This window comes from Salmo trutta, chromosome 26 (genome assembly GCF_901001165.1).
Source record: "Salmo trutta chromosome 26, fSalTru1.1, whole genome shotgun sequence".
Classification (NCBI taxonomy): Eukaryota; Metazoa; Chordata; class Actinopteri; order Salmoniformes; family Salmonidae; genus Salmo; species Salmo trutta.
In genome coordinates, this window is record NC_042982.1 from 15,619,763 (window position 1) to 15,640,460 (window position 20,698).

The 20,698-nt window shown below is 47.2% G+C and overlaps 1 protein-coding gene across 1 annotated transcript in view; it reads right to left on the bottom strand.

Annotated features, from left to right (window-relative positions):
• The window catches only part of LOC115162808 (sortilin-related receptor-like), a 52,540-nt gene that overhangs the window by 10,868 nt on the left and 20,974 nt on the right, over positions 1–20,698 (bottom strand). Inside the window, exons 4-9 of the mRNA XM_029714229.1 lie at positions 19,649–19,810; positions 18,919–18,986; positions 15,578–15,758; positions 6,982–7,083; positions 6,408–6,577; positions 5,155–5,347 (exon numbers count right to left, since the gene is read on the bottom strand). Of these exons, the coding sequence (XP_029570089.1) occupies positions 5,155–5,347; positions 6,408–6,577; positions 6,982–7,083; positions 15,578–15,758; positions 18,919–18,986; positions 19,649–19,810 (876 nt within the window). The remainder of the gene's footprint in view (positions 1–5,154; positions 5,348–6,407; positions 6,578–6,981; positions 7,084–15,577; positions 15,759–18,918; positions 18,987–19,648; positions 19,811–20,698) is intronic.

The window sequence follows — 20,698 nt, forward strand, 5'->3', positions numbered from 1 at the left end:
GGGGGATTAGAGGGAGGATGGGGGATAGAGGGAGAGGATGGGGATGGAGGGAGAGGATGGGGGATAAGGGAGAGGATGGGGGATAAGGGAGAGGATGGGGGGATAGAGGGAGAGGATGGGGGGATGGAGGGAGAGGATGGGGATGGAGGGAGAGGATGGGGATGGAGGGAGAGGATGGGGATGGAGGGAGAGGATGGGGGGATAGAGGGAGAGGATGGGGGATGGAGGGAGAGGATGGGGGATAAGGGAGAGGATGGGGATAAGGGAGAGGATGGGGGATAAGGGAGAGGATGGGGGGATAGAGGGAGAGGATGGGGGGATGGAGGGAGAGGATGGGGATGGAGGGAGAGGATGGGGATGGAGGGAGAGGATGGGGATGGAGGGAGAGGATGGGGGATGGAGGGAGAGGATGGGAGATGGAGGGAGAGGATGGGGGGATGGAGGGAGAGGATGGGGGGATGGAGGGAGAGGATGGGGGGATAGAGGGAGAGGATGGGGGGATGGGGGGAGAGGATGGGGGATAAGGGAGAGGATGGGGGGGATAGAGGGAGAGGATGGGGGGGATAGAGGGAGAGGATGGGGGATGGAGGGAGAGGATGGGGGGATGGAGGGAGAGGATGGGGGGATGGAGGGAGAGGATGGGGGATAAGGGAGAGGATGGGGGATAGAGGGAGAGGATGGGGGGATAGAGGGAGAGGATGGGGGATAGAGGGAGAGGATGGGGGATAGAGGGAGAGGATGGGGGATAGAGGGAGAGGATGGGGGATAAGGGAGAGGATGGGGGATAGAGGGAGAGGATGGGGGATGGAGGGAGAGGATGGGGGGATGGAGGGAGAGGATGGGGGATAAGGGAGAGGATGGGGGGATAGAGGGAGAGGATGGGGGATGGAGGGAGAGGATGGGGGATAGAGGAGAGGGATGGGGGGATAGAGGGAGAGGATGGGGGATAGAGGGAGAGGATGGGGGATGGAGGGAGAGGATGGGGATAAGGGAGAGGATGGGGGATAAGGGAGAGGATGGGGGGATAGAGGGAGAGGATGGGGGGATGGGAGGGGAGGAGGATGGGGATGGAGGGAGAGGATGGGGATGGAGGGAGAGGATGGGGGATGGAGGGAGAGGATGGGGGATGGAGGGAGAGGATGGGGGGGATAGAGGGAGAGGATGGGGGATGGAGGGAGAGGCTGGGGGGATGGAGGGAGAGGATGGGGGATAAGGGAGAGGATGGGGGATAGAGGGAGAGGATGGGGGATAGAGGGAGAGGATGGGGGATAGAGGGAGAGGATGGGGGATAAGGGAGAGGATGGGGGATAGAGGGAGAGGATGGGGGGATAGAGGGAGAGGATGGGGGGATGGAGGGAGAGGATGGGGGGGATGGAAGGAGAGGATGGGGGATAAGGGAGAGGATGGGGGATAAGGGAGAGGATGGGGATAAGGGAGAGGATAAGGGATAGAGGGAGAGGATGGGGGATAGAGGGAGAGGATGGGGGATAGAGGGAGAGGATGGGGGATAGAGGGAGAGGATGGGGGATAGAGGGAGAGGATGGGGGATAGAGGGAGAGGATAAGGGATAGAGGGAGAGGGATAGAGGGAGAGGATGGGGGATAGAGGGAGAGGGATAGAGGGAGAGGATGGGGGATAGAGGGAGAGGATGGGGGGATAGAGGGAGAGGATGGGGGGATAGAGGGAGAGGATGGGGGATAAGGGAGAGGATGGGGGATAAGGGAGAGGATGGGGGATAAGGGAGAGGATGGGGGATAGAGGGAGAGGATGGGGGGATGGAGGAGAGGATGGGGGATGGAGGGAGAGGATGGGGGATGGAGGGAGAGGATGGGGGATATAAGGGAGAGGATGGAAAGAGAGGGAGAGGATGGAAAGAGAGGGAGAGGATGGAAAGAGAGGGAGAGGATGGAAAGAGAGGGAGAGGATAAGGGATAGAGGGAGAGGATGGGGGATAGAGGGAGAGGATGGGGGATAGAGGGAGAGGATGGGGGATAGAGGGAGAGGATAAGGGATAGAGGGAGAGGATAAGGGATAGAGGGAGAGGATAAGGGATAGAGGGAGAGGATGGGGATAGAGGGAGAGGGATAGAGGGAGAGGATGGGGGATAGAGGGAGAGGATGGGGGATAGAGGGAGAGGATGGGGGAGAGAGGGAGAGGATGGAAAGAGAGGGAGAGGATGGAAAGAGAGGGAGAGGATGGAAAGAGAGGGAGAGGATAAGGGATAGAGGGAGAGGATGGGGATAGAGGGAGAGGATGGGGGAGAGAGGGAGAGGATGGAAAGAGAGGGAGAGGATGGAAAGAGAGGGAGAGGATGGAAAGAGAGGGAGAGGATGGAAAGAGAGGGAGAGGATGGAAAGAGAGGGAGAGGATGGAAAGAGAGGGAGAGGATGGAGATAGAGGGAGAGGATGGAAAGAGAGGGAGAGGATGGGGGATAGAGGGAGAGGATGGGGGATAGAGGAGAGGATGGGGGATAGAGGGAGAGGATGGGGGGATGGAGGGGAGGGATAGAGGGAGAGGGATAGAGGGAGAGGATGGGGGGATAGAGGGAGAGGATAAGGGATAGAGGGAGAGGGATAGAGGGATAGAGGGAGAGGGATAGAGGGAGAGGATAAGGGATAGAGGGAGAGGGATAGAGGGAGAGGGATAGAGGGAGAGGATGGGGGATAGAGGGAGAGGATGGGGGATAGAGGGAGAGGATGGGGGGATAGAGGGAGAGGATGGGGGGATAGAGGGAGAGGATGGGGGGATAGAGGGAGAGGATGGGGGGATGGAGGGAGAGGATGGGGGGATAGAGGGAGAGGATGGGGGGATAGAGGGAGAGGATGGGGGGATAGAGGGAGAGGATGGAGGATAGAGGGAGAGGATGGGGGATAGAGGGAGAGGATGGGGGATAGAGGGAGAGGATGGGGATGGAGGGAGAGGATGGGGGGATGGAGGGAGAGGATGGGGGATAGAGGGAGAGGATGGGGGATAGAGGGAGAGGATGGGGGATAGAGGGAGAGGATGGGGGATAGAGGGAGAGGATGGGGGGATAGAGGGAGAGGATGGGGGGATAGAGGGAGAGGATGGGGGATAGAGGGAGAGGATGGGGGATAGAGGGAGAGGATGGGGTATAGAGGGAGAGGATGGGGGATGGAGGGAGAGGATGGGGGAGAGAGGGAGAGGATGGAAAGAGAGGGAGAGGATGGAAAGAGAGGGAGAGGATGGAAAGAGAGGGAGAGGATGGAAAGAGAGGGAGAGGATGGAAAGAGAGGGAGAGGATAAGGGATAGAGGGAGAGGATGGGGATAGAGGGAGAGGATGGGGGATAGAGGGAGAGGATGGGGGATAGAGGGAGAGGATGGGGGATGGAGGGGGAGGGATAGAGGGAGAGGGATAGAGGGAGAGGATGGGGGGATAGAGGGAGAGGATAAGGGGGAGAGGGATAGAGGGAGAGGGATAGAGGGATAGAGGGAGAGGGATAGAGGGATAGAGGGAGAGGGATAGAGGGATAGAGGGAGAGGGATAGAGGGAGAGGATGGGGGATAGAGGGAGAGGATGGGGGATAGAGGGAGAGGATGGGGGGATAGAGGGAGAGGATGGGGGGATAGAGGGAGAGGATGGGGGATGGAGGGAGAGGATGGGGGGATAGAGGGAGAGGATGGGGGGATAGAGGGAGAGGATGGGGGGATAGAGGGAGAGGATGGGGGATAGAGGGAGAGGATGGGGGGATAGAGGGAGAGGATGGGGGGGATAGAGGGAGAGGATGGGGGATAGAGGGAGAGGATGGGGGATAGAGGGAGAGGATGGGGATAGAGGGAGAGGATGGGGGATAGAGGGAGAGGATGGGGGGATAGAGGGAGAGGATGGGGGATAGAGGGAGAGGATGGGGGATAGAGGGAGAGGATGGGGGATAGAGGGAGGGGATGGGGGATAGAGGGAGGGGATGGGGATAGAGGGAGAGGATGGGGGATGGAGGGAGAGGATGGGGGGATGGAGGGAGAGGATGGGGGATAGAGGGAGGGGATAGAGGGAGAGGATGGGGGATAGAGGGAGGGGATAGAGGGAGAGGATGGGGGATAGAGGGAGGGGATAGAGGGAGAGGATGGGGGATAGAGAAATACCCGGGGGGTATAGAAGAGCGATGGATAGAGGGAGGATTAGAGAGGAGAGGGGGGGATTGGAGGGAGGGATGGACAGGCGTTGTGGAGGGAGAGATGGAGTGAGAGAGAGAAGTGTTAGGTCAATGGAGACAACAATCACTCTGACAAAACCCTCAATAAATAAATCAAAAATATAATAGTATTTTCTAAGAAGTGAAGCTACATTTAAAATATAACAATTTAGACACTCTTATCCAGAGCGAATTACAGTGGTGAGTGCATACATTTTTGTGCAAGGGACACGACCACTTTCTAAAACCAAACAAAACACAACTGTTTACACCCAAACCCACTTCCCCTTTAGAATGCAAACACACACAGTGGCTGTTGTCCCTAACCCCTAATGTAGGTTCATATTACCCAACCCCCAATCCCTTCCTCAAAGGACTCAGACTCAGCACAACGACAGCACAAAACACAAAAGGGCAACTTCCTGCTTACAGACATCAACAACAACATAATTCAATTCTGCTTTATTGGCTCTTCCCAATTCTTCCCCTCCCTTCAGGCATGCCTACATTAATAAGAGCTAACCGTGGGAATCTCGGGTAGATCTTAATTAGGGCCGGGACAATGCCAATATCACGACACTCGCTAGTATCGCAGAAAGGAAACAAAGCGGATTGAAATGATTTAGGAAAACAGCCCTAATGTTGGAAACAGACATCATTATGATGTCATCCAGAGTCACCTGTATTTATTTTCTAAGCTACAGCACCCGACATTTTACATACAGCAGGTTGTTAAAGGACCAAAGAGTTTGGTCTGCCTCGTGTTTTCATTAATACCACGGAACAAATATTGCGATCCTGGTACCATCACAGCCCTAATCTTAATACTGCTGTTGACGTCCGTAAGCAGGATGTTGCTCCGATGTGTATGATGTCATATTGCTGAAGCTGACAGCAGTACCCTGTATCAGTGGTTAGGAGAAACTCACCAGGGTGTAGGTGGACGTTTTCTCTAACCACTGATACCGGGTCAGATGTTACTGTAACAGCTAGCTAGCTACCTGGCAGTCCAGTGTTCCTCCCAGGCTGTCGGCGGAGGGGGCCTGCAGCAGTTCCCAGGTGCCCCCCTTGTCAAAGGTGATTACAGAGCGCATGTTGTCCTCGCTGAGTGAGCCGTTGATGAGTGTGGCCACGAAGACGCCGCGCAGACCCTCCACGCGGTGCAGGTCAGCAAAGGGCTCGCTGGCAAAGTACCTGGGATGAAACACACACACAGGCGCGCGCACACACACACACACACACAAACACACAGACACACACACGATTAGCATAAAAAACAACACAGTGTATCTTGTGGCTATGTTGGCAGGAAACCCGTGGTCTGCTCCCGTCGTGAGGTCGCCTCACTATCAAGAAGCAATCAAGCCGCTCTCACCACACAACACATCTTCTGGCAGCTGGAGACGTGTTGGGAACGCAGTCATTTGAATAATTATAGGCCCTGGACGCACTACGCTACACCGCAGCGCCATGACAACAGGGACTCAAACATCCAACATCCTGGTCACTGGGATGTAAACACATGCAAAGGGCCCTGTTGTTGTTTACCAACACGGAGGAGAAGACAGCCACTCAAGCTGACTCATCGTGGTCACGAGGAATGCACACCAGGAGGTCCCCCAGCTCTGGAACGATCAGATGAAGCTCTGGAAGAACAGCCTCCTCTCATCTCTCCTTCAAAATAAATCAAGTTGGCTGGGTGCGCTTGATCAAAGTGGGTATACTTGATCAAAGGGCGTGTGTATTTGATCAAGGAAGGTTTGGTTGATCAAAGTGAGTTCTGTTAAGTTTGTTCCGAGCAAGACACCACATATCTCAGAAGGCAGCCTACTAATTAGGCTGCCTTAACGGTTAGCCACTTCAACATATTTAGACTTGGGTTCAAATAGTAAAAAAAAAAAATGTAAATGCTTCGGCCGATTGGTTGTGCCTGCCTGGAGTGTCACATGGGCAGGGTTTGCACTTTTGGGACTTTTCTTTTGATTGTGTTGTGTCAATTAAGCTCAATCAAGGGCAGCTTAAGTATTTGAAAGATACCAATACTATCTGAACCCAGGTCTCGCATCCAGAACACTGCCATTTCCAAATCTATTCCTGGGGGGGACACCAAAGGGGTGCACATTTTGGTTCTAGCCCAGCACTAACACGCTAACACTCATGGTGATAAGTCGATTAGCAGAATCTAATGGGTTAGTGCTGGGCTGGAACAAAAATGTGCAATCCAAGATTGGTTGACTAGGAACACCGTGCCAACCTGATGAGTGTGTGGCTGCCTGAACCCTCTGGGCTGTAGTACAGCACATTCTCCAGGGACAGGGAGAAGGACAGGCCCTGCGTGTCTGAGATGTACAGGTGGGTGACGTTGTTGACGTGGTTGACGCAAACAAACACCTGGTCCTCCGAAGCGTCAGCGATGTAGTACTCCTGCAGGAGAAGAAGAGAGACGTTGAGCACTTTTCCTTATTTGTGTCGGGCATTATTAAGAAAAATAGAGGTAATTCTGTCACAACTAAAAGCTGATGATTAGAATTCAACTTTTATTAGACAAAAACATGTACATTTTTAAGATAAATAGTGTTATGGAATTGACAGCTTTTTACTGTGAGTGGAGTATCTAGGCTTACAGTATTTTCTGTGATTGGTCTTGTGATTTCTGACTCATGTTGAGCGGTCAACTACATACTAGCTACATACTATAGCGTTTCCTTACAAATACATTTCCCCAGTTTCATCAACAATACAGTGACAGGTTTGTTCTCTTGACAAGGAGTCTACTGGGAGCCACAGAGAGGATATTCTGGTGTGGCGAAGAAGGCCTGGACACTCACTGTGATTGGGTGGCGGGTCATGAACTGGGCGGCTTTCATTGGCTGGCGGTTGTAGGATACCCACAGCTGGACAGACGACGGTTCATGGCTCCCCAACAAAGTCTGGAACCAACAGATGTACAATTAATAAATCAATCAATAAGAAACACAGAGCTATGGAGACGGCTTAACGCCTACCTCATAATTACGAATAATGTGACTCAATTATTATAGAATTTGCTAAGGATGTGCACGTTTAGGTTACACCTTCGAAGAATGACGAAAGCTACTTATACCTATTCATGAAGTGGGTGTGGGAATTTCCACGTGGAGTTGATAAACATTAGCAAGAAGTGCACTGACCACTGTCAGCGTAGCTTGCTAGCATGCTAACCTTATCTGGCTAGCTAATATTCTGTTGCCATTTTTCTTTTACTAGGCCTATTCCGTATTCAAAAGATTAGCCAGCTATGGCTGGTTTGGAGCTGGATATGTCATACGGCGTATTCGGAAAGTATTCCGACCCCTTGACTCTTTCCACATTTTGTTACGTTACAGCCTTATTCTAAATTTGATTAAATCATTTTTTCCCCATCATCAAATCGACAAACAATACCCTATAATGACAAAGCAAAAACTATAAATATATATTTTTTTAATTTGCAATATCACAATTACATAAGTATTCAGACCCTTTACTCAGTACTTTGTTGAAGCACGTTTGCCAGCGATTACAGCCTCAAGTCTTCTTGGGTATGACGCTACAAGCTTGGCACACCTGTATTTGAGGATGTTATCCCATTCTTCTCTGCAGATCCTCTCAAGCTCTGTCAGTTTGGATGGGGAGCGTTGTTGCACAGCTATTTTCAGGTCTCTCCAGAGATGTTTGATCGGGGTCCTGTCTGGAGGAATCCTGGCACCATCCCTACGGTGAAGCATGGTGGTGGCAGCATCACGCTGTGGGGATATTTTTCAGCAGCAGGGACTGGGAGACAAGTCAGGATCGAGGGAAAGATGAATGGAGCAAAGTACAGAGAGATCCTTGATGAAAACCTGCTCCAGAGCGCTCAGGACCTCAGACTGGGGCGAAGGTTCCCCTTCAAACAGGACAACAACCCTAAGCACACAACCAAGACAACGCAAGAGTGGCTTCGGGACAAATCTTAGAATGTCCTTGAGTGTCCCAGCCAGAGCCCGGACTTGAACCCGATCTAACATCTCTGGAGAGACCTGAAAATAGCTGTCTGTGTATTCGGCCTGACAGAGCTTGAGAGGATCTGCAGAGAAGAATGGGAAAAACTCCCCAAATACAGTTGTGCCAAGCTTGTAGCGTCATCCCCAAAAAGACTTGAGGCTGTAATCGCTGCTAAAGGTGCTTCAGCAAAGTACTGTGCAAAGGGTCTGAATACTTATGTAAATGTAATATTTCAGTTTTTGTTAAATTAAATTAAAGATTTGCAACAAAAAATGTTTTACCTGTTTTTGCTTTGTCATTATAGGGTATTATGACGGGAAAAAAATATTTAATCCATTTTAGAATAAGGCTGTAACGTAACAAAATGTGGAAAAAGTCAAGGGGTCTGAATACACTGTATATCATACGTTGACTAAAACTATGACTTATTAACTTAAATCGTTGTGCAACATTATGGGTAATATTTGGCCATCGCCTTTCAGCTCAAAAAAGTGGATTTCTTCTGATGTGGCCTGTGGGCGTTTAAAGACTCAAGTGATTAATCAATATGTAGTGTCGGGCGGATTGTAAACTCAGTGGGCCAATGAGAACAATAAAATGCCAAATCTCATTGTTATGACAGCGAGACCACTTTGTTCAAGGAAGGAGGAGAAAGAGGTGCAATCTTTAATGAATTACAAGCAGGAAGACCAAAGTGCCGGTACTCGCCGCCCGTCGTTCTCCAGATCCCCAGAGAGACCTGAGACACTGGCTGCCCCCCAAATGGCTCCCTATTCCCTGCTAAGTGCACTACCTTTGACCAGAAACCATTGGAGCCTGGTCAAAAGTAGTGCACTATATGGGGAATAGGGTTCCATTTGAGCTGCAACTTGTGATGTGTCTCCTCTTACGTGTCAGTCTGGCAACACAGACACCCTGTGATCTACCTCCCAGGGATTGGCTAGGCTAGGCTCACATCAGCAGAATTGGGACTACTAACTGCCTGTCTGGCCGTCTGCCTTCTAATATGAATATTCTCCTCGTTAAAAGCTGCAGGCAATAAATGTCAAGCGTGTACACTCTTCACTAGATAGGCCGAATACACAGCCTAATATGATTCTATTTGTAGTTACTGAAAAACGTGCACACACACACTGATTTATACAAGCATCTTTACCGAGCTGGGACAAAACAATATCATAGAATATGAGTAAAGGACAGCGTTTACATCAAAGAGCAGCCAACAGTTTTGCGGAAAAGAGATGTGACACACAGACATGGAAATCCCACAACGATGCTAACAATGAAGAGGACAGATGGCTTCAGTAATGCACTGAAATAATGCTTCAGTCTGATGGGCCACACACAGGCACACTAGTGGTGCACAGTTGGAAAGCAGGCAGCCAATAAGAGCGCCAGAGCATTACAGGCAGACTCATTCACTTCATAGGATGGCAAATCAGGTTTATGGCTTCATCTTGGATTAACTGAGAGCGTCCTCACGGCAGCCAAGGTAATAAATAAAAACAAACAAAACATGCGCACACACACAGCTTGTACAGTTCCCCCACTGATGAATCTAGGCAAGCATTCCTGTCAAGTAGTCTGTCTTTCTCCTGATGACCCAGCAGGCGCAAAACAGTGACACCCTGTTCCCTGAGACACAATGTGCCTGCGTGTGTCCGTCTGTCTGCCTGCCTCACCTCACCTCCCCTGTGAACGCCTGGGTCCTCACAGCGCTATTCAACCTATTGATTTATCTAATGCTGCTGTTAACGTTCCGTCTCCGCGACCCAGTGTGCCGTGTTCTGAAAGCCAAGCAGCCACAACAACACAATGTGGGCATGGAAAATACCAAGGGGAGAGAAACTTAGCCTCGGAAAAGACAACTGCTTCAATGCTTCAATGACAGCAGGCCGGGGGGGTCATTTCAACCACAGTAGCTTGGCTGGCTTCCATGGCTGAAAAGTAGTCTGACTATCTGTGGAAAATGGATTCTATCCAACAGGGATTCAAATCAAATCTTGCTTTAACAAATGTATGGTATCTTAACGAGCCATTAAACTATCATGAAATTATTACTAATTCATTTTGAAGTGTCATTACATTAATATAAATACCAGGAACAGATACTGAGCATCATGAGTGGCATTCTTATTGAATTGATTCACCTTTACATATTCATAGCGAGTATATACCTTGAGCCATCTAGCTTCTCAGAACAGAAGCACTGTGCTTCCAATGCAAATGATGATATTTGAATACCCCCCCCCTCCTCTCCACGTTCTATATCTAAACCAATAAGCTAGAAGAACAGTTGTGGGGAGCACATGAAACCCTGTCCTCCCCAGTCCTCCTGCAGAGCCGAGCCTGTGAGAGCTGTGTGTGTGGTTCTAATGTTTGTTTATCCAGCCAGGAGGTAGCTGTTCATCTGAGAGACAGAGCCATTTCCCAGACCTCCCATTGCTTTTATCACCTCCTTCCCTCTCTCCCACTGGACACATCACATGGTGTTTTTTACAGCGAAGTGCCTTTTGTTTGTTTGTTTGTGTGTGTGTGTGTGTGTGTGTGTGTGAGATGCATCACATATTGCAGTGGGAGCTTGGGAAATGTGGGGTTTGGTGTCACACGTTAAGAAGAAAGTAAAGGACCACTACAGCTGCCGAGGTGTTGCAACCCTTAAATCTCTTTTTATGTGGAAAACAGAGGTCCAAACAGCAGCTTAACTACGCATTGCGATTTCACATTCACTGTTGTTGGTTTGCTCTATGCCGTTACGGTACATTAAACACGTTGGGGGTATTGACGCATCAGGGAAAGCACAGGCAGCCATTCCATAAGAAGTCTTTGATCTTGTTACACTCCCTCTCATCTCGTCTCCACCGAGACACCTTGCAAATAACAAGGAAATGTGTCAAAAAGCTCTCTGTTCAGAAACCTCTTATTGACGTCCATTTATATTAAGCCGGTTATCTTCGGGAGGACTTTGGAGTTAAGAGAAGGAGTAGAGGTCTTAAGGTCTGATTATCAATCATTACCCAGGGATCTATATTGTCAGGCCTGGGATAAAACTTGGTGTTTCTGGGGCTTTAATTAGCCTAAGAAGCTCGGTGCTGTCAAAAGCTTGTGATATTCATTACTGTAATCCTATTAGCCCCAGCCGAAGATATTAGTAGGGGCTGGGTAGTGGGTGTGACTAGAGAGACGGGTGAGAGTGAGTGAGTGACGAGTAAGCGTTGACTGGGCTGCTAATGGTCTGTGATACTGGGCTGCGTCGTTGAGCGCTTCACATGCTCACTGCTCAACCGTATCCCGGGAGGGTGGGCTGCTCTGTGGGTTGGGTCAGGCTGTGGGGACACAGACAGGCCAACTGTAGTGGTTTAACAAAATAAACTGAGCATCTCAAGCTAATGCTGCAAGGATATGACAACAGAGGCTCTTAGATAGGAACTAATAGACTTATATTTACTATTTATTAAATGTAAGACTCTGGTGACTAATTTAACCACATTTACTAAGTGTACAAAATATTAGGAACACCTGCTCTTTCCATGACAGACTGACCAGGTGAATCCAGGTGGAAGCTATGATCCCTTATTGAAGTCCCTCGTTAAAGCCACTTCAAACAATTTAGATGAATGGGAGGAAATAGGTAAAATAACAATTTTAAAGACTTGAGACAATTGAGACATGTATTGGGTATGTGTGCCATTCAGAGGGTGAATGGGCAAGACAAAAGATGTAAGTGCCTTTGAAGGCGTCTGGTAGTAGGTGTCAGGCGCACCGGTATGAGTGCATCAAGAACTGCAACGCTGCTGGGTTTTTCACGCTCAACAGTTTCCTGTGTGTATCAACAAATGGTCCACCACCCAAAGGACATCCAGCCAAACTTTACACAACTGTGGGAATCATTGGAGTCAACATGGGCCAGCATCCCTGTGGAACGCTTTTGACACCTTGTAGAGTCCATGTCCCAACGAATTGAGGCTGTTCTGAGGGCAAAAGGAGGGTGCAACTCAATATCAGGAAGGTGTTCCTAATGTTTTGTACACTCATTGTAGTTTACCATATCGTTTTTTTAAATTTGCCTATTTTTGATTCATGTGAATGGTGTTGATTAACATAAATTACAGTCCAACCATTCGTTTGTGTTTAGCCTCATTACCATCTATAAAAACAATCCAAATCTACAATGAAAGGGGGGATATCACTTTCTACGAGTGGAAGTGTGAAATGATATAGCTTGGGATAACAATGCTGGACAGAATGAAAACACACGCCATACTATCCTTTGGCTATGGAACATATCCGCCCATTGGGAATAGCAACAGTACTTGAGACTGCAGCATCCGGCTGCACTCGGCAACAGAGTCCTGATGAATGTGTGCATGAGCGGTTATTGACACCCCAGGGACACCAAGCCACAACTTCATTAACAGCACATAGATCAGTCATGTCTGACAAGCTGCACTCTCTGGCCCCGACCAACAGGTTGGTTGGGTCACCCAGCAGACGATAAACAACATAAACCATGTCGCTGTTCTGACAATCTGAGCGACCCACCTCAGGATATGCTTGCCTCAATGGAGACCGTCACAGTAGCGCTCGTAGTAGCGCTCGTAGTAGCGCTCGTAGCAGCGCTCGTAGCAGCGCTCGTAGCAGCGCTCGTAGCAGCGCTCGTAGTAGCGCTCGTAGCAGCGCTCGTAGCAGCGCTCGTAGCAGCGCTCGTAGCAGCGCTCGTAGCAGCGCTCGTAGCAGCGCGTCACATGGAGTTGTGTTGTTAAAGTGTGCTAGCCTTGCCCAGAGAGAGTAGGGATGACTTTATGAAGTACGCATGTAGCTGTGAATGTTGAGTCAATTGATTTCTAAGAGACTGATATGAATAAAGATATGGTAGTTACAATGCAAAAAAAATCACAATACACAATGTGCATATTTACAGGGGTTTAAGAACGCATATTTCGTCAACGTTGGACAAGCTAAGCCGCAGCTCAAATTGTTAGAACCTTGCCTCTCCACTGCCCCAACCAGCCATCTGCCATTTTATTTTCAGTCTCTCCCTTTCCCCATTCCGCTACCATTATTCCATGCTCACTCAAAGGGCAGTCGTGTGTTTGTGTGTGAGATTGGGCAGTAACGCCAGGATTCAGATACAGAAGCAAGTGTGTTTGGCCATGCCTGTTTAACAACACAGGGTTGACTGCAGCGAGTCTGTGTGGTTATTCAGGGAAAGGCCCGAGTTTGCATAGACAGGAATCATAACCCGGAATTGGCTCAGAACAGACTAATATTTCAGCCATGTTTTGATGGGATTGTGTGTTTCAGACCACATTAACCCGGTGTTCCACAGTATATGACATGGCCCGTCTCTCCAGTCTCCACATTCCTTTCACAGAAAAAGAGATTCCTCTTTTCAAGGAGGGGTCAATGGTTAAGTTCCTCTTTCATTGTATAATGCTTTATTTGGCCGCATGTGCCCACGCAAAGCATGTTGGATATTTGTGACACAGATCCACAGCCAAGGAAGGAGGCCGGGATCAAACCGTCCCCATCTGTTTCAAAACGCAGCAGTTGTATGCCTGTGGCTTCCATATGATAAACAATGTGCATCTTTATCACAACCAGACACTGCTGGGGTCATCTGAGGGCAAAACTTCAGATAGGGATAAGAGATACTCCCTTTAGAACGATTCACCCTCTATGCATGTGGTGGACTTATCAGGTATTTAAGCCTACCACTTAAATATGATGGGTTTGACTAATGACTTATACTGCCTTCAGAAAGAATTCATACCCCTTTTTAATTGATTTAAAATATATATATATTTAACTAGACAAGTTAGGAACAAATTCTTATTTACAATTACGGCCCTTACGGGGAACAGTGAGTTAACTTCCTTGTTCAGGGGCAGAACAACAGCAACCTTTCAGTTACTGGCCCAATGCTCTAACCACTAGGCTACCTGCTGCCCCATTAACTTATTCCACATTTTGCTATTACAGCTATTGATTTATTTTAAAAAAATTACACACAATACCCCATGAAAGTGAAAACATGTACTTAGAAACTTTTGGAAATGTATTGAAAATTAAATACTGAAATATCTGATTTACATAAATATTCACACCCCTGAATCAATGTTAGAATCACCTTTGGCAGTGATTACAGCTGTGAGTCTTTCTGGGTAAGTCTCCAAGAGCTTTGCACACCTGTATTGTACAATATTTTCACATCATTTTTTTTTTTTTATTCAAGCTCTGTCAAGTTGGTTGTTGATCATTGCTAGACAGACTATTTTCAAGCCTTGCCATATATTTTCAAGAATTTTAAGTCAGAACTGTAACTAGGCCACTCAGGAACATTCAGTATTGTCTTGGTAAGCAGCTAGAGTGGTCTTGTGTTTTAGGCTATTGTCCTGCTGAAAGGTGAATTTGTCTCCCAGAGTCTGGTGGAAAGCAAACTGAACCAGGGTTTTCTCTAGGATTTTGCCTGTGCTTAGCTCTACTCCGTTTCTTTCTATCCTAAAAACTCCCTAGTCCTTGCCGATGACAAGCATACCCATAACATGATGCAGCCACCATGATGCTTGAAAATATGAATAGTGATACTCAGTGATGTGTTGGATTCGCCACAAATATAACACTTTGTTTTCAGCACAAAGTTAATTTCTTGGTAAATTGTTGGCAGTTTTACTGTAGTGCCTTATTGCAAACAGGATGCATGTTTTGGAATATTTTATTCGGTACAGGGTTCCTTTTTTTACTCTGTCAATTAGGTTAGTATAGTGTAGTAACTACAATGTTGTTGATCCATCCTCAGTTTTCTCCTATCACAGCCATTAAACTCTGTAACTGTTTTAAAGTCACCATTGGCCTCATGGTGAAATCCCTGAGTGGTTTCATTCCTCTCCGGTAACTGAGTTAATAAGGACGCCTGTATCTTTGTAGTGCCTCCGTGTATTGATACACCATCCAAAAGTATAATTAATAACTTCACCATGGTCAAAGAGATATTAAATGCCTGCTTTTCCATTTATTTTTACCCATCTACCAATAGGTGCACTTCGTTGCGAGATTGGAAAACCTACCGGGTCTTTGTGGTTGAATCTGTGGTTGAAATTCACTGCTCGACTGAAGGACCTTACAGATAATTGTATGTGTGGGGTACAGAGATCAGGTAGTCATTCAAAAATCATGTTAAAACACTATTATTGCAGCATTTAATCCATTTTCAATTCAGGTTTTAACAACAAAATGTGGAAAAAGTGGGGGTGAATACTTTCTGAAGGCACTGTATTAGAAGATAGATAGGGCTGGATCACACAATTCGTGTTCAAATAATCAATGTGGGCATTCCTCTCCATAACAACATGAGCATTCTCAACACTGCAAGAGCAACAGAATGCCTGACGTATAATTCCCTTGTAGGTCAACCTCACTTACTGTGGAAGTGGTGGCGAACATGTACTTGTCCCGGAGCTGGAAGTTGTCCACTCTCTCCAGGATGACTCGGCGGTTCTGCCCGCTCTGGAAGAAGTCGGTGCTGCTAAGGATGCTGGACACCCCCTGGGGCTCGTGCCTCTGGACCAGCACCGTGGTGGGGGAATCGTATGGCTCCACACCCCTAGAAAGATGCAGAAAACAGCACCCGTCAGTGGGACATAGGTAGGGTCAAGAGTTTCTCTCTGACCACATGACCCAACCAGGAAAACTCCAGGCCCTTGACCGTGAGTTTATCTTTGTTGACCATGTGAACTGAACAGGAAGGACTTAAGGGCCTTGGAGGTCCTCCCGTTCAGATAACATGGTCTGGGAAAACTCAGGGCCCAACTTAGTCATACCATACAGAGAGACATACAGATATGGTTACACACACACACACTCACTTACAGACTCTGAAAAACCGATGTTTTACAGATTACTGACAATCCAAGTATAGTGGAACGGCCTACGTGTTCCTGTGAACACATTCGAAACTCAGAATCCATTTACCACACACATTGATGTATTTATAGTTTCCCAACTGCACATTTCCAGTAGAAGTTCTGTGTGTGGCCATTTTAAGCTGTGAATTTACGGTAAGCTACAGCAGAACTGAAAGAGGTTTACAGTAGTTTATGATCATCTCCCATAAGGCATTCCAGATTCACACGGAGTGTTCTCACTAACAATGGAGCCACACAGAGAGAGCCTAGGGTCTTGACTGGCCTATAGCGTGACATTTTAGAGGGGGTCACGTTTTTAATGGGAGCAGGCTGTCCATGTAGAGAGGATATGAAAGACCCCAGTCAGACAAACTTGGGACCTTGCTTGTCTAACGTTAGTTTGGGGACTTTGCCTACAGCCGGGAAACTGACAATATTAGAGTTTGGGGCAGAGTTTCAGGCCTTGCCGAAATAAGAGTTTGTTGCATTGCTTTTGGGACTTGTCTATATCAACGTTTGGGGGCCTTGTCCATAGCAGACTTTGGGGGCATGCCTAAGTAGTAGAGTTTGGGGTCTTGACTGTCTATCTAGCAGAATTTGGGGCCGTGCCTATATCAAAGTTTGGAACTTTACCTATATGGGCTATCCTTTCAATGTAACGCTGGCAGGGCAGTGGGTTAAAGCTAGCCTATCTAATACACAGTACACTGCGAAACAAAGGCCTCTTTATTTTTTATTTATTTATTCTCTCGATCCTCCTACGAAACAGGATAAAATGTTTAGGACAAAGGGGAACAAATACATGCAATTTGCTGGTTCAAAATGTTTTGACAAATGCTGGTTAAACACGTCCAACAGTGGGATGTGAACCAGACAAAACCCCAGGGCTTACAGCCTTCTGAGCCTGATCTGCAGCGCAGGCCTTTTTCTCTGTGGCCTCCGCAAACGGATTAGACACGGAAAGCCCATAATCGGCAAAGAACTGGACACACATGGTTAAAAAGGGAAACTGTCCATAGAGGCCGAAGAGGAAGAAGCACCAGAGAAAGACCTCAATGCAGCTGGTTGATGCGGAAGCAGTTAGACACAGCAGAGTCAGTAGCTGTGTCCAGATTTAAAACGAAAATGACTGGTGGAAAAAACATGCCGGAGAAAAAAAAAAAATCACTCCTTCTAGCCAATGTTTACACCAATTAAATGCTTTGAAATATGTGGGGAGGAGTGCAGCAGTACACACTTCTGGAGCTGCTTTCTTCCTCAGAAGTCCGCAAAGACTTTCAAGCTTCGTGCGTATAGTTACTGCTTTGGGATGAAATGGTTTGTTCGTGTTCGTTGTTGGGATGTATGGGTATTTGCAGTCAAAATCCTCCCTCTGCAACAGTCTCCTGAGACTCTGAGGCTCAGAAGCGTGATCTAAGAGGCTCTCCTACGTTCACACTTGGTAGGGGGGAGGGGCGTCATCTCCCAAACACAGGAAAGAGCACGGGGGGGGGGGGGGGGTGAGACTGCAGCGGTAGCTGCGATGTTATCTGCAGCGCTGCCTGGTATTACTGACTACATGATGCCACTTGAACAGGCAGAGTTAAGTGGGGCCCGGGCACTGGCAGACAATCATTTATTAAATCAGAAAGAAGCCAGTCTGTCAGATGCCCCTCAAAGTCGCCACGTATACGACCACCTACACCGTCGGAGAACGCAGGAGGGCGAGAAAAATCAAAAGGGAGGAGGGCTATGTGTCTCTCTCTGCCACCAGAAGATGTGTGCACATGTGTGTACAAATAGTCTGGGGAGATGAAAATGCTGTCAGTAAGGTGAAAATGTTCCGAACGATGCAGATAGAAATACACTGAAAAGAACAGACGTGATTCCTAATCCTACTTGACAGACAAGCTTATACTTTCTACACAATACATTTCAAATGGGAACGCTCTGAAATGTTGCACCCTCCTTAACAGACCCCTGCTGTAGCTGACAAGCAGCATTACATATCTGCAGGGGAGAATGACAGCCTCTTGTTGTCATCTACTAAAGGCAGAGATTCTGTGAGGGAATGAAAGTGATGTCTAACCCAAACTAACCCTCCGCATCCACACCTTTAAATTCTTAACAGATCGGTCAAATCCTTGAATGGATGGGATTTGAAAGTAAAACATATTTATTTTATGTTTGAGTGTGCCACTCTCCTGCCTAGGCCTACTTTACGTGGTGAGAGACACACGGCTGATCTCTTTCACAAGGCACTGAATGTGTCGCAATCATCATTAGCGGTATCAGATTGTTTTTGTTATTTTGATTGACTTTGTCTGTGCAAACTCTGCCCATCTGGGACTTCAGCCAGGCTCAAGCAAACGTTCAAAAGTATGAAAGATTTCAAACACTATTTGAACCGAGATCTGGTTGATAGGAGGGTTCAAAATCATTCACACATAGTGAGCCCCAAATAACAAATCAGGTAATCAGTGTTTCTCTCCCACAGGGACCGTAGTGGCATTTTCTTTGCATTGTCATTCAATTACAAGGGCCAATCTAATCTATGTATTTAACTTGGAGAGGCAGGGAGTTAGCTCACAAGCTGCATGCTTGGTAAGCATACAGCGATCAGAAGACATGTTTATCTCTCCAGTGTCTGAGGTCTAGTGAGGGCCAGATTGAGGAGGCAAGCAGTCACAGAACAAAGAAAAACAGGAAGTAAACAGGAAATGAAGACACACACACACAACCCACCCATCCCCCTCACAGATCGTTGCTTTAATGTTTTGAGACAGTCTGGCACTCAACAGCGACAATTAGTTATGACTGTGCATTCTGCCTCTCCTCACACAATCATCACCTTTATATATATAGAGGCATTGCTCTTACCAGAAATATGCCTTCACGTGCTCTTGGATCAACACCCATGTCTCTCCAAAATCGTCAGATTTCCATAGCTGCAAAAATAACAGAGGCGGGGGGTGGGGAGTAAATGGTCACATGTTGACTCCAGGCTGTATATAAACTGGCAGAGTGTTTGAGAGTCGACCGTTTTCCATCATTTCAGTTGAGCTGAAATGTGAATAATTAGTTCGGGGAAAATTCCACAACATGTCCTCCGTATTGTATTTTTCAGAGAGACAGTTTAGTAGATGCAGCTGTGACACTTAACCAGTATTTAAATATGCACCATTCTATTTGCAATTATGCAACTGTCCTACATTCAGAAATATCGGCTTTGTTTCTCTAGAACAGTCACAGTGTATTATAAATCAAATGCTGTGGGGCTATGGTACGGTAATCCAGCATATGGAGTAGAGCCATTTGTCCACATAGGCATCTAACCCCGAACCAAGTGGTGGCCACAGAGCTACTGACAAAGGAGGAGCCTGATGATGTCTTACAGTACTATAGGCCTGATTATTATAATAGACTCCTCCTACGCAATGATCTCCATCATGAAAAGACTGTTGATCTCAAGGGACTTCCTGGTTAAATTCATTTTTTAATTTTTTTTTAAAAACATGCTTACCTCTGCATGTTGTTAATTGTCTACGTTTCTGTCCGAGACCATTTTCAAGACAGTGAAGCAGCATTTCTATAGCAGTCAGTTGAATACCTGTTTGTTGGGGTGGGAGCTGTCATAGCCCAGGACCAGGTTGGCTCTCTTGCTGTGCAGCAGCAGATCTGTGGGCTTGAAGGGGATGGAGAACCCCTGGATGGTCTTGCAGAAGTCAAAGGAGTTCCAGAGGTAGCTGTTGGTGCTGTCTGCAAAGAGGTACTGGAATGAGAGAAGGACAAGACAGGCCAAGGTTAGGCTAAATACCCACTGGGGTCTGTTCATGAGTGTTACGCTAGAAATATATTGTGTAGAATAGATAGGACACTCATTCTGTCCTGTAGAACAGGGAATCATTATTGCTCTATACCTAACATTTCTATTTGTACCTGCAGCTTTCTGAACTGAAAACACCTCTGACGTGGCAAAACTTGAAGCCGACTGATTTCAACAAACTAGAATAGCAAGAACCAGCCTAATATCTCAATTCCAGATATCTCTAGTCTAGCTACTTCAAAAGACAGTTTGCAAACCCCCCCCAAACTAAAAATATTCACAGAACTAGTCAGAGATATTTAATTTGAAATGCCTAATTAGATTACGCAATTATACAGAGCTATAATCCCATTTTGTCACTGCTTCCTTTGATCTATTTTTTAGCTGCCTTCCCGATAACTCCTCTATTCTCAACGGCCTCCATTTGGAAACGGGACAGAGCCCGTGAGAACAAAAGCTCTGCAGCGCAAGGCACTGAGCTGGAGGTAGTGAAATAGATGGATGCTCTGAGATGACGATCCAAAGCTGAAATGATATCTCATACTGTAGATGAGTCACGACTAGAACATAGTAGGTCCCACATGTACAGCACATCACAGTGAGAAACTTCAGGGACTTGCTGCACTGTTATACCACCATATTCAGTGCCTTCAAAAAGAATTCACACCTCTTGACATTTTGCACATTTTGTTGTGTTACAGCCTGAATTTCATATTCACTAAATTGAAATGTCGTGTCACTGCCTACACACAATACAGTATAATGTCAAAGTGGGAGAAAAAAAAGTTGAAACTTGACAAATTAATATAACAAATATATATATATATATATATA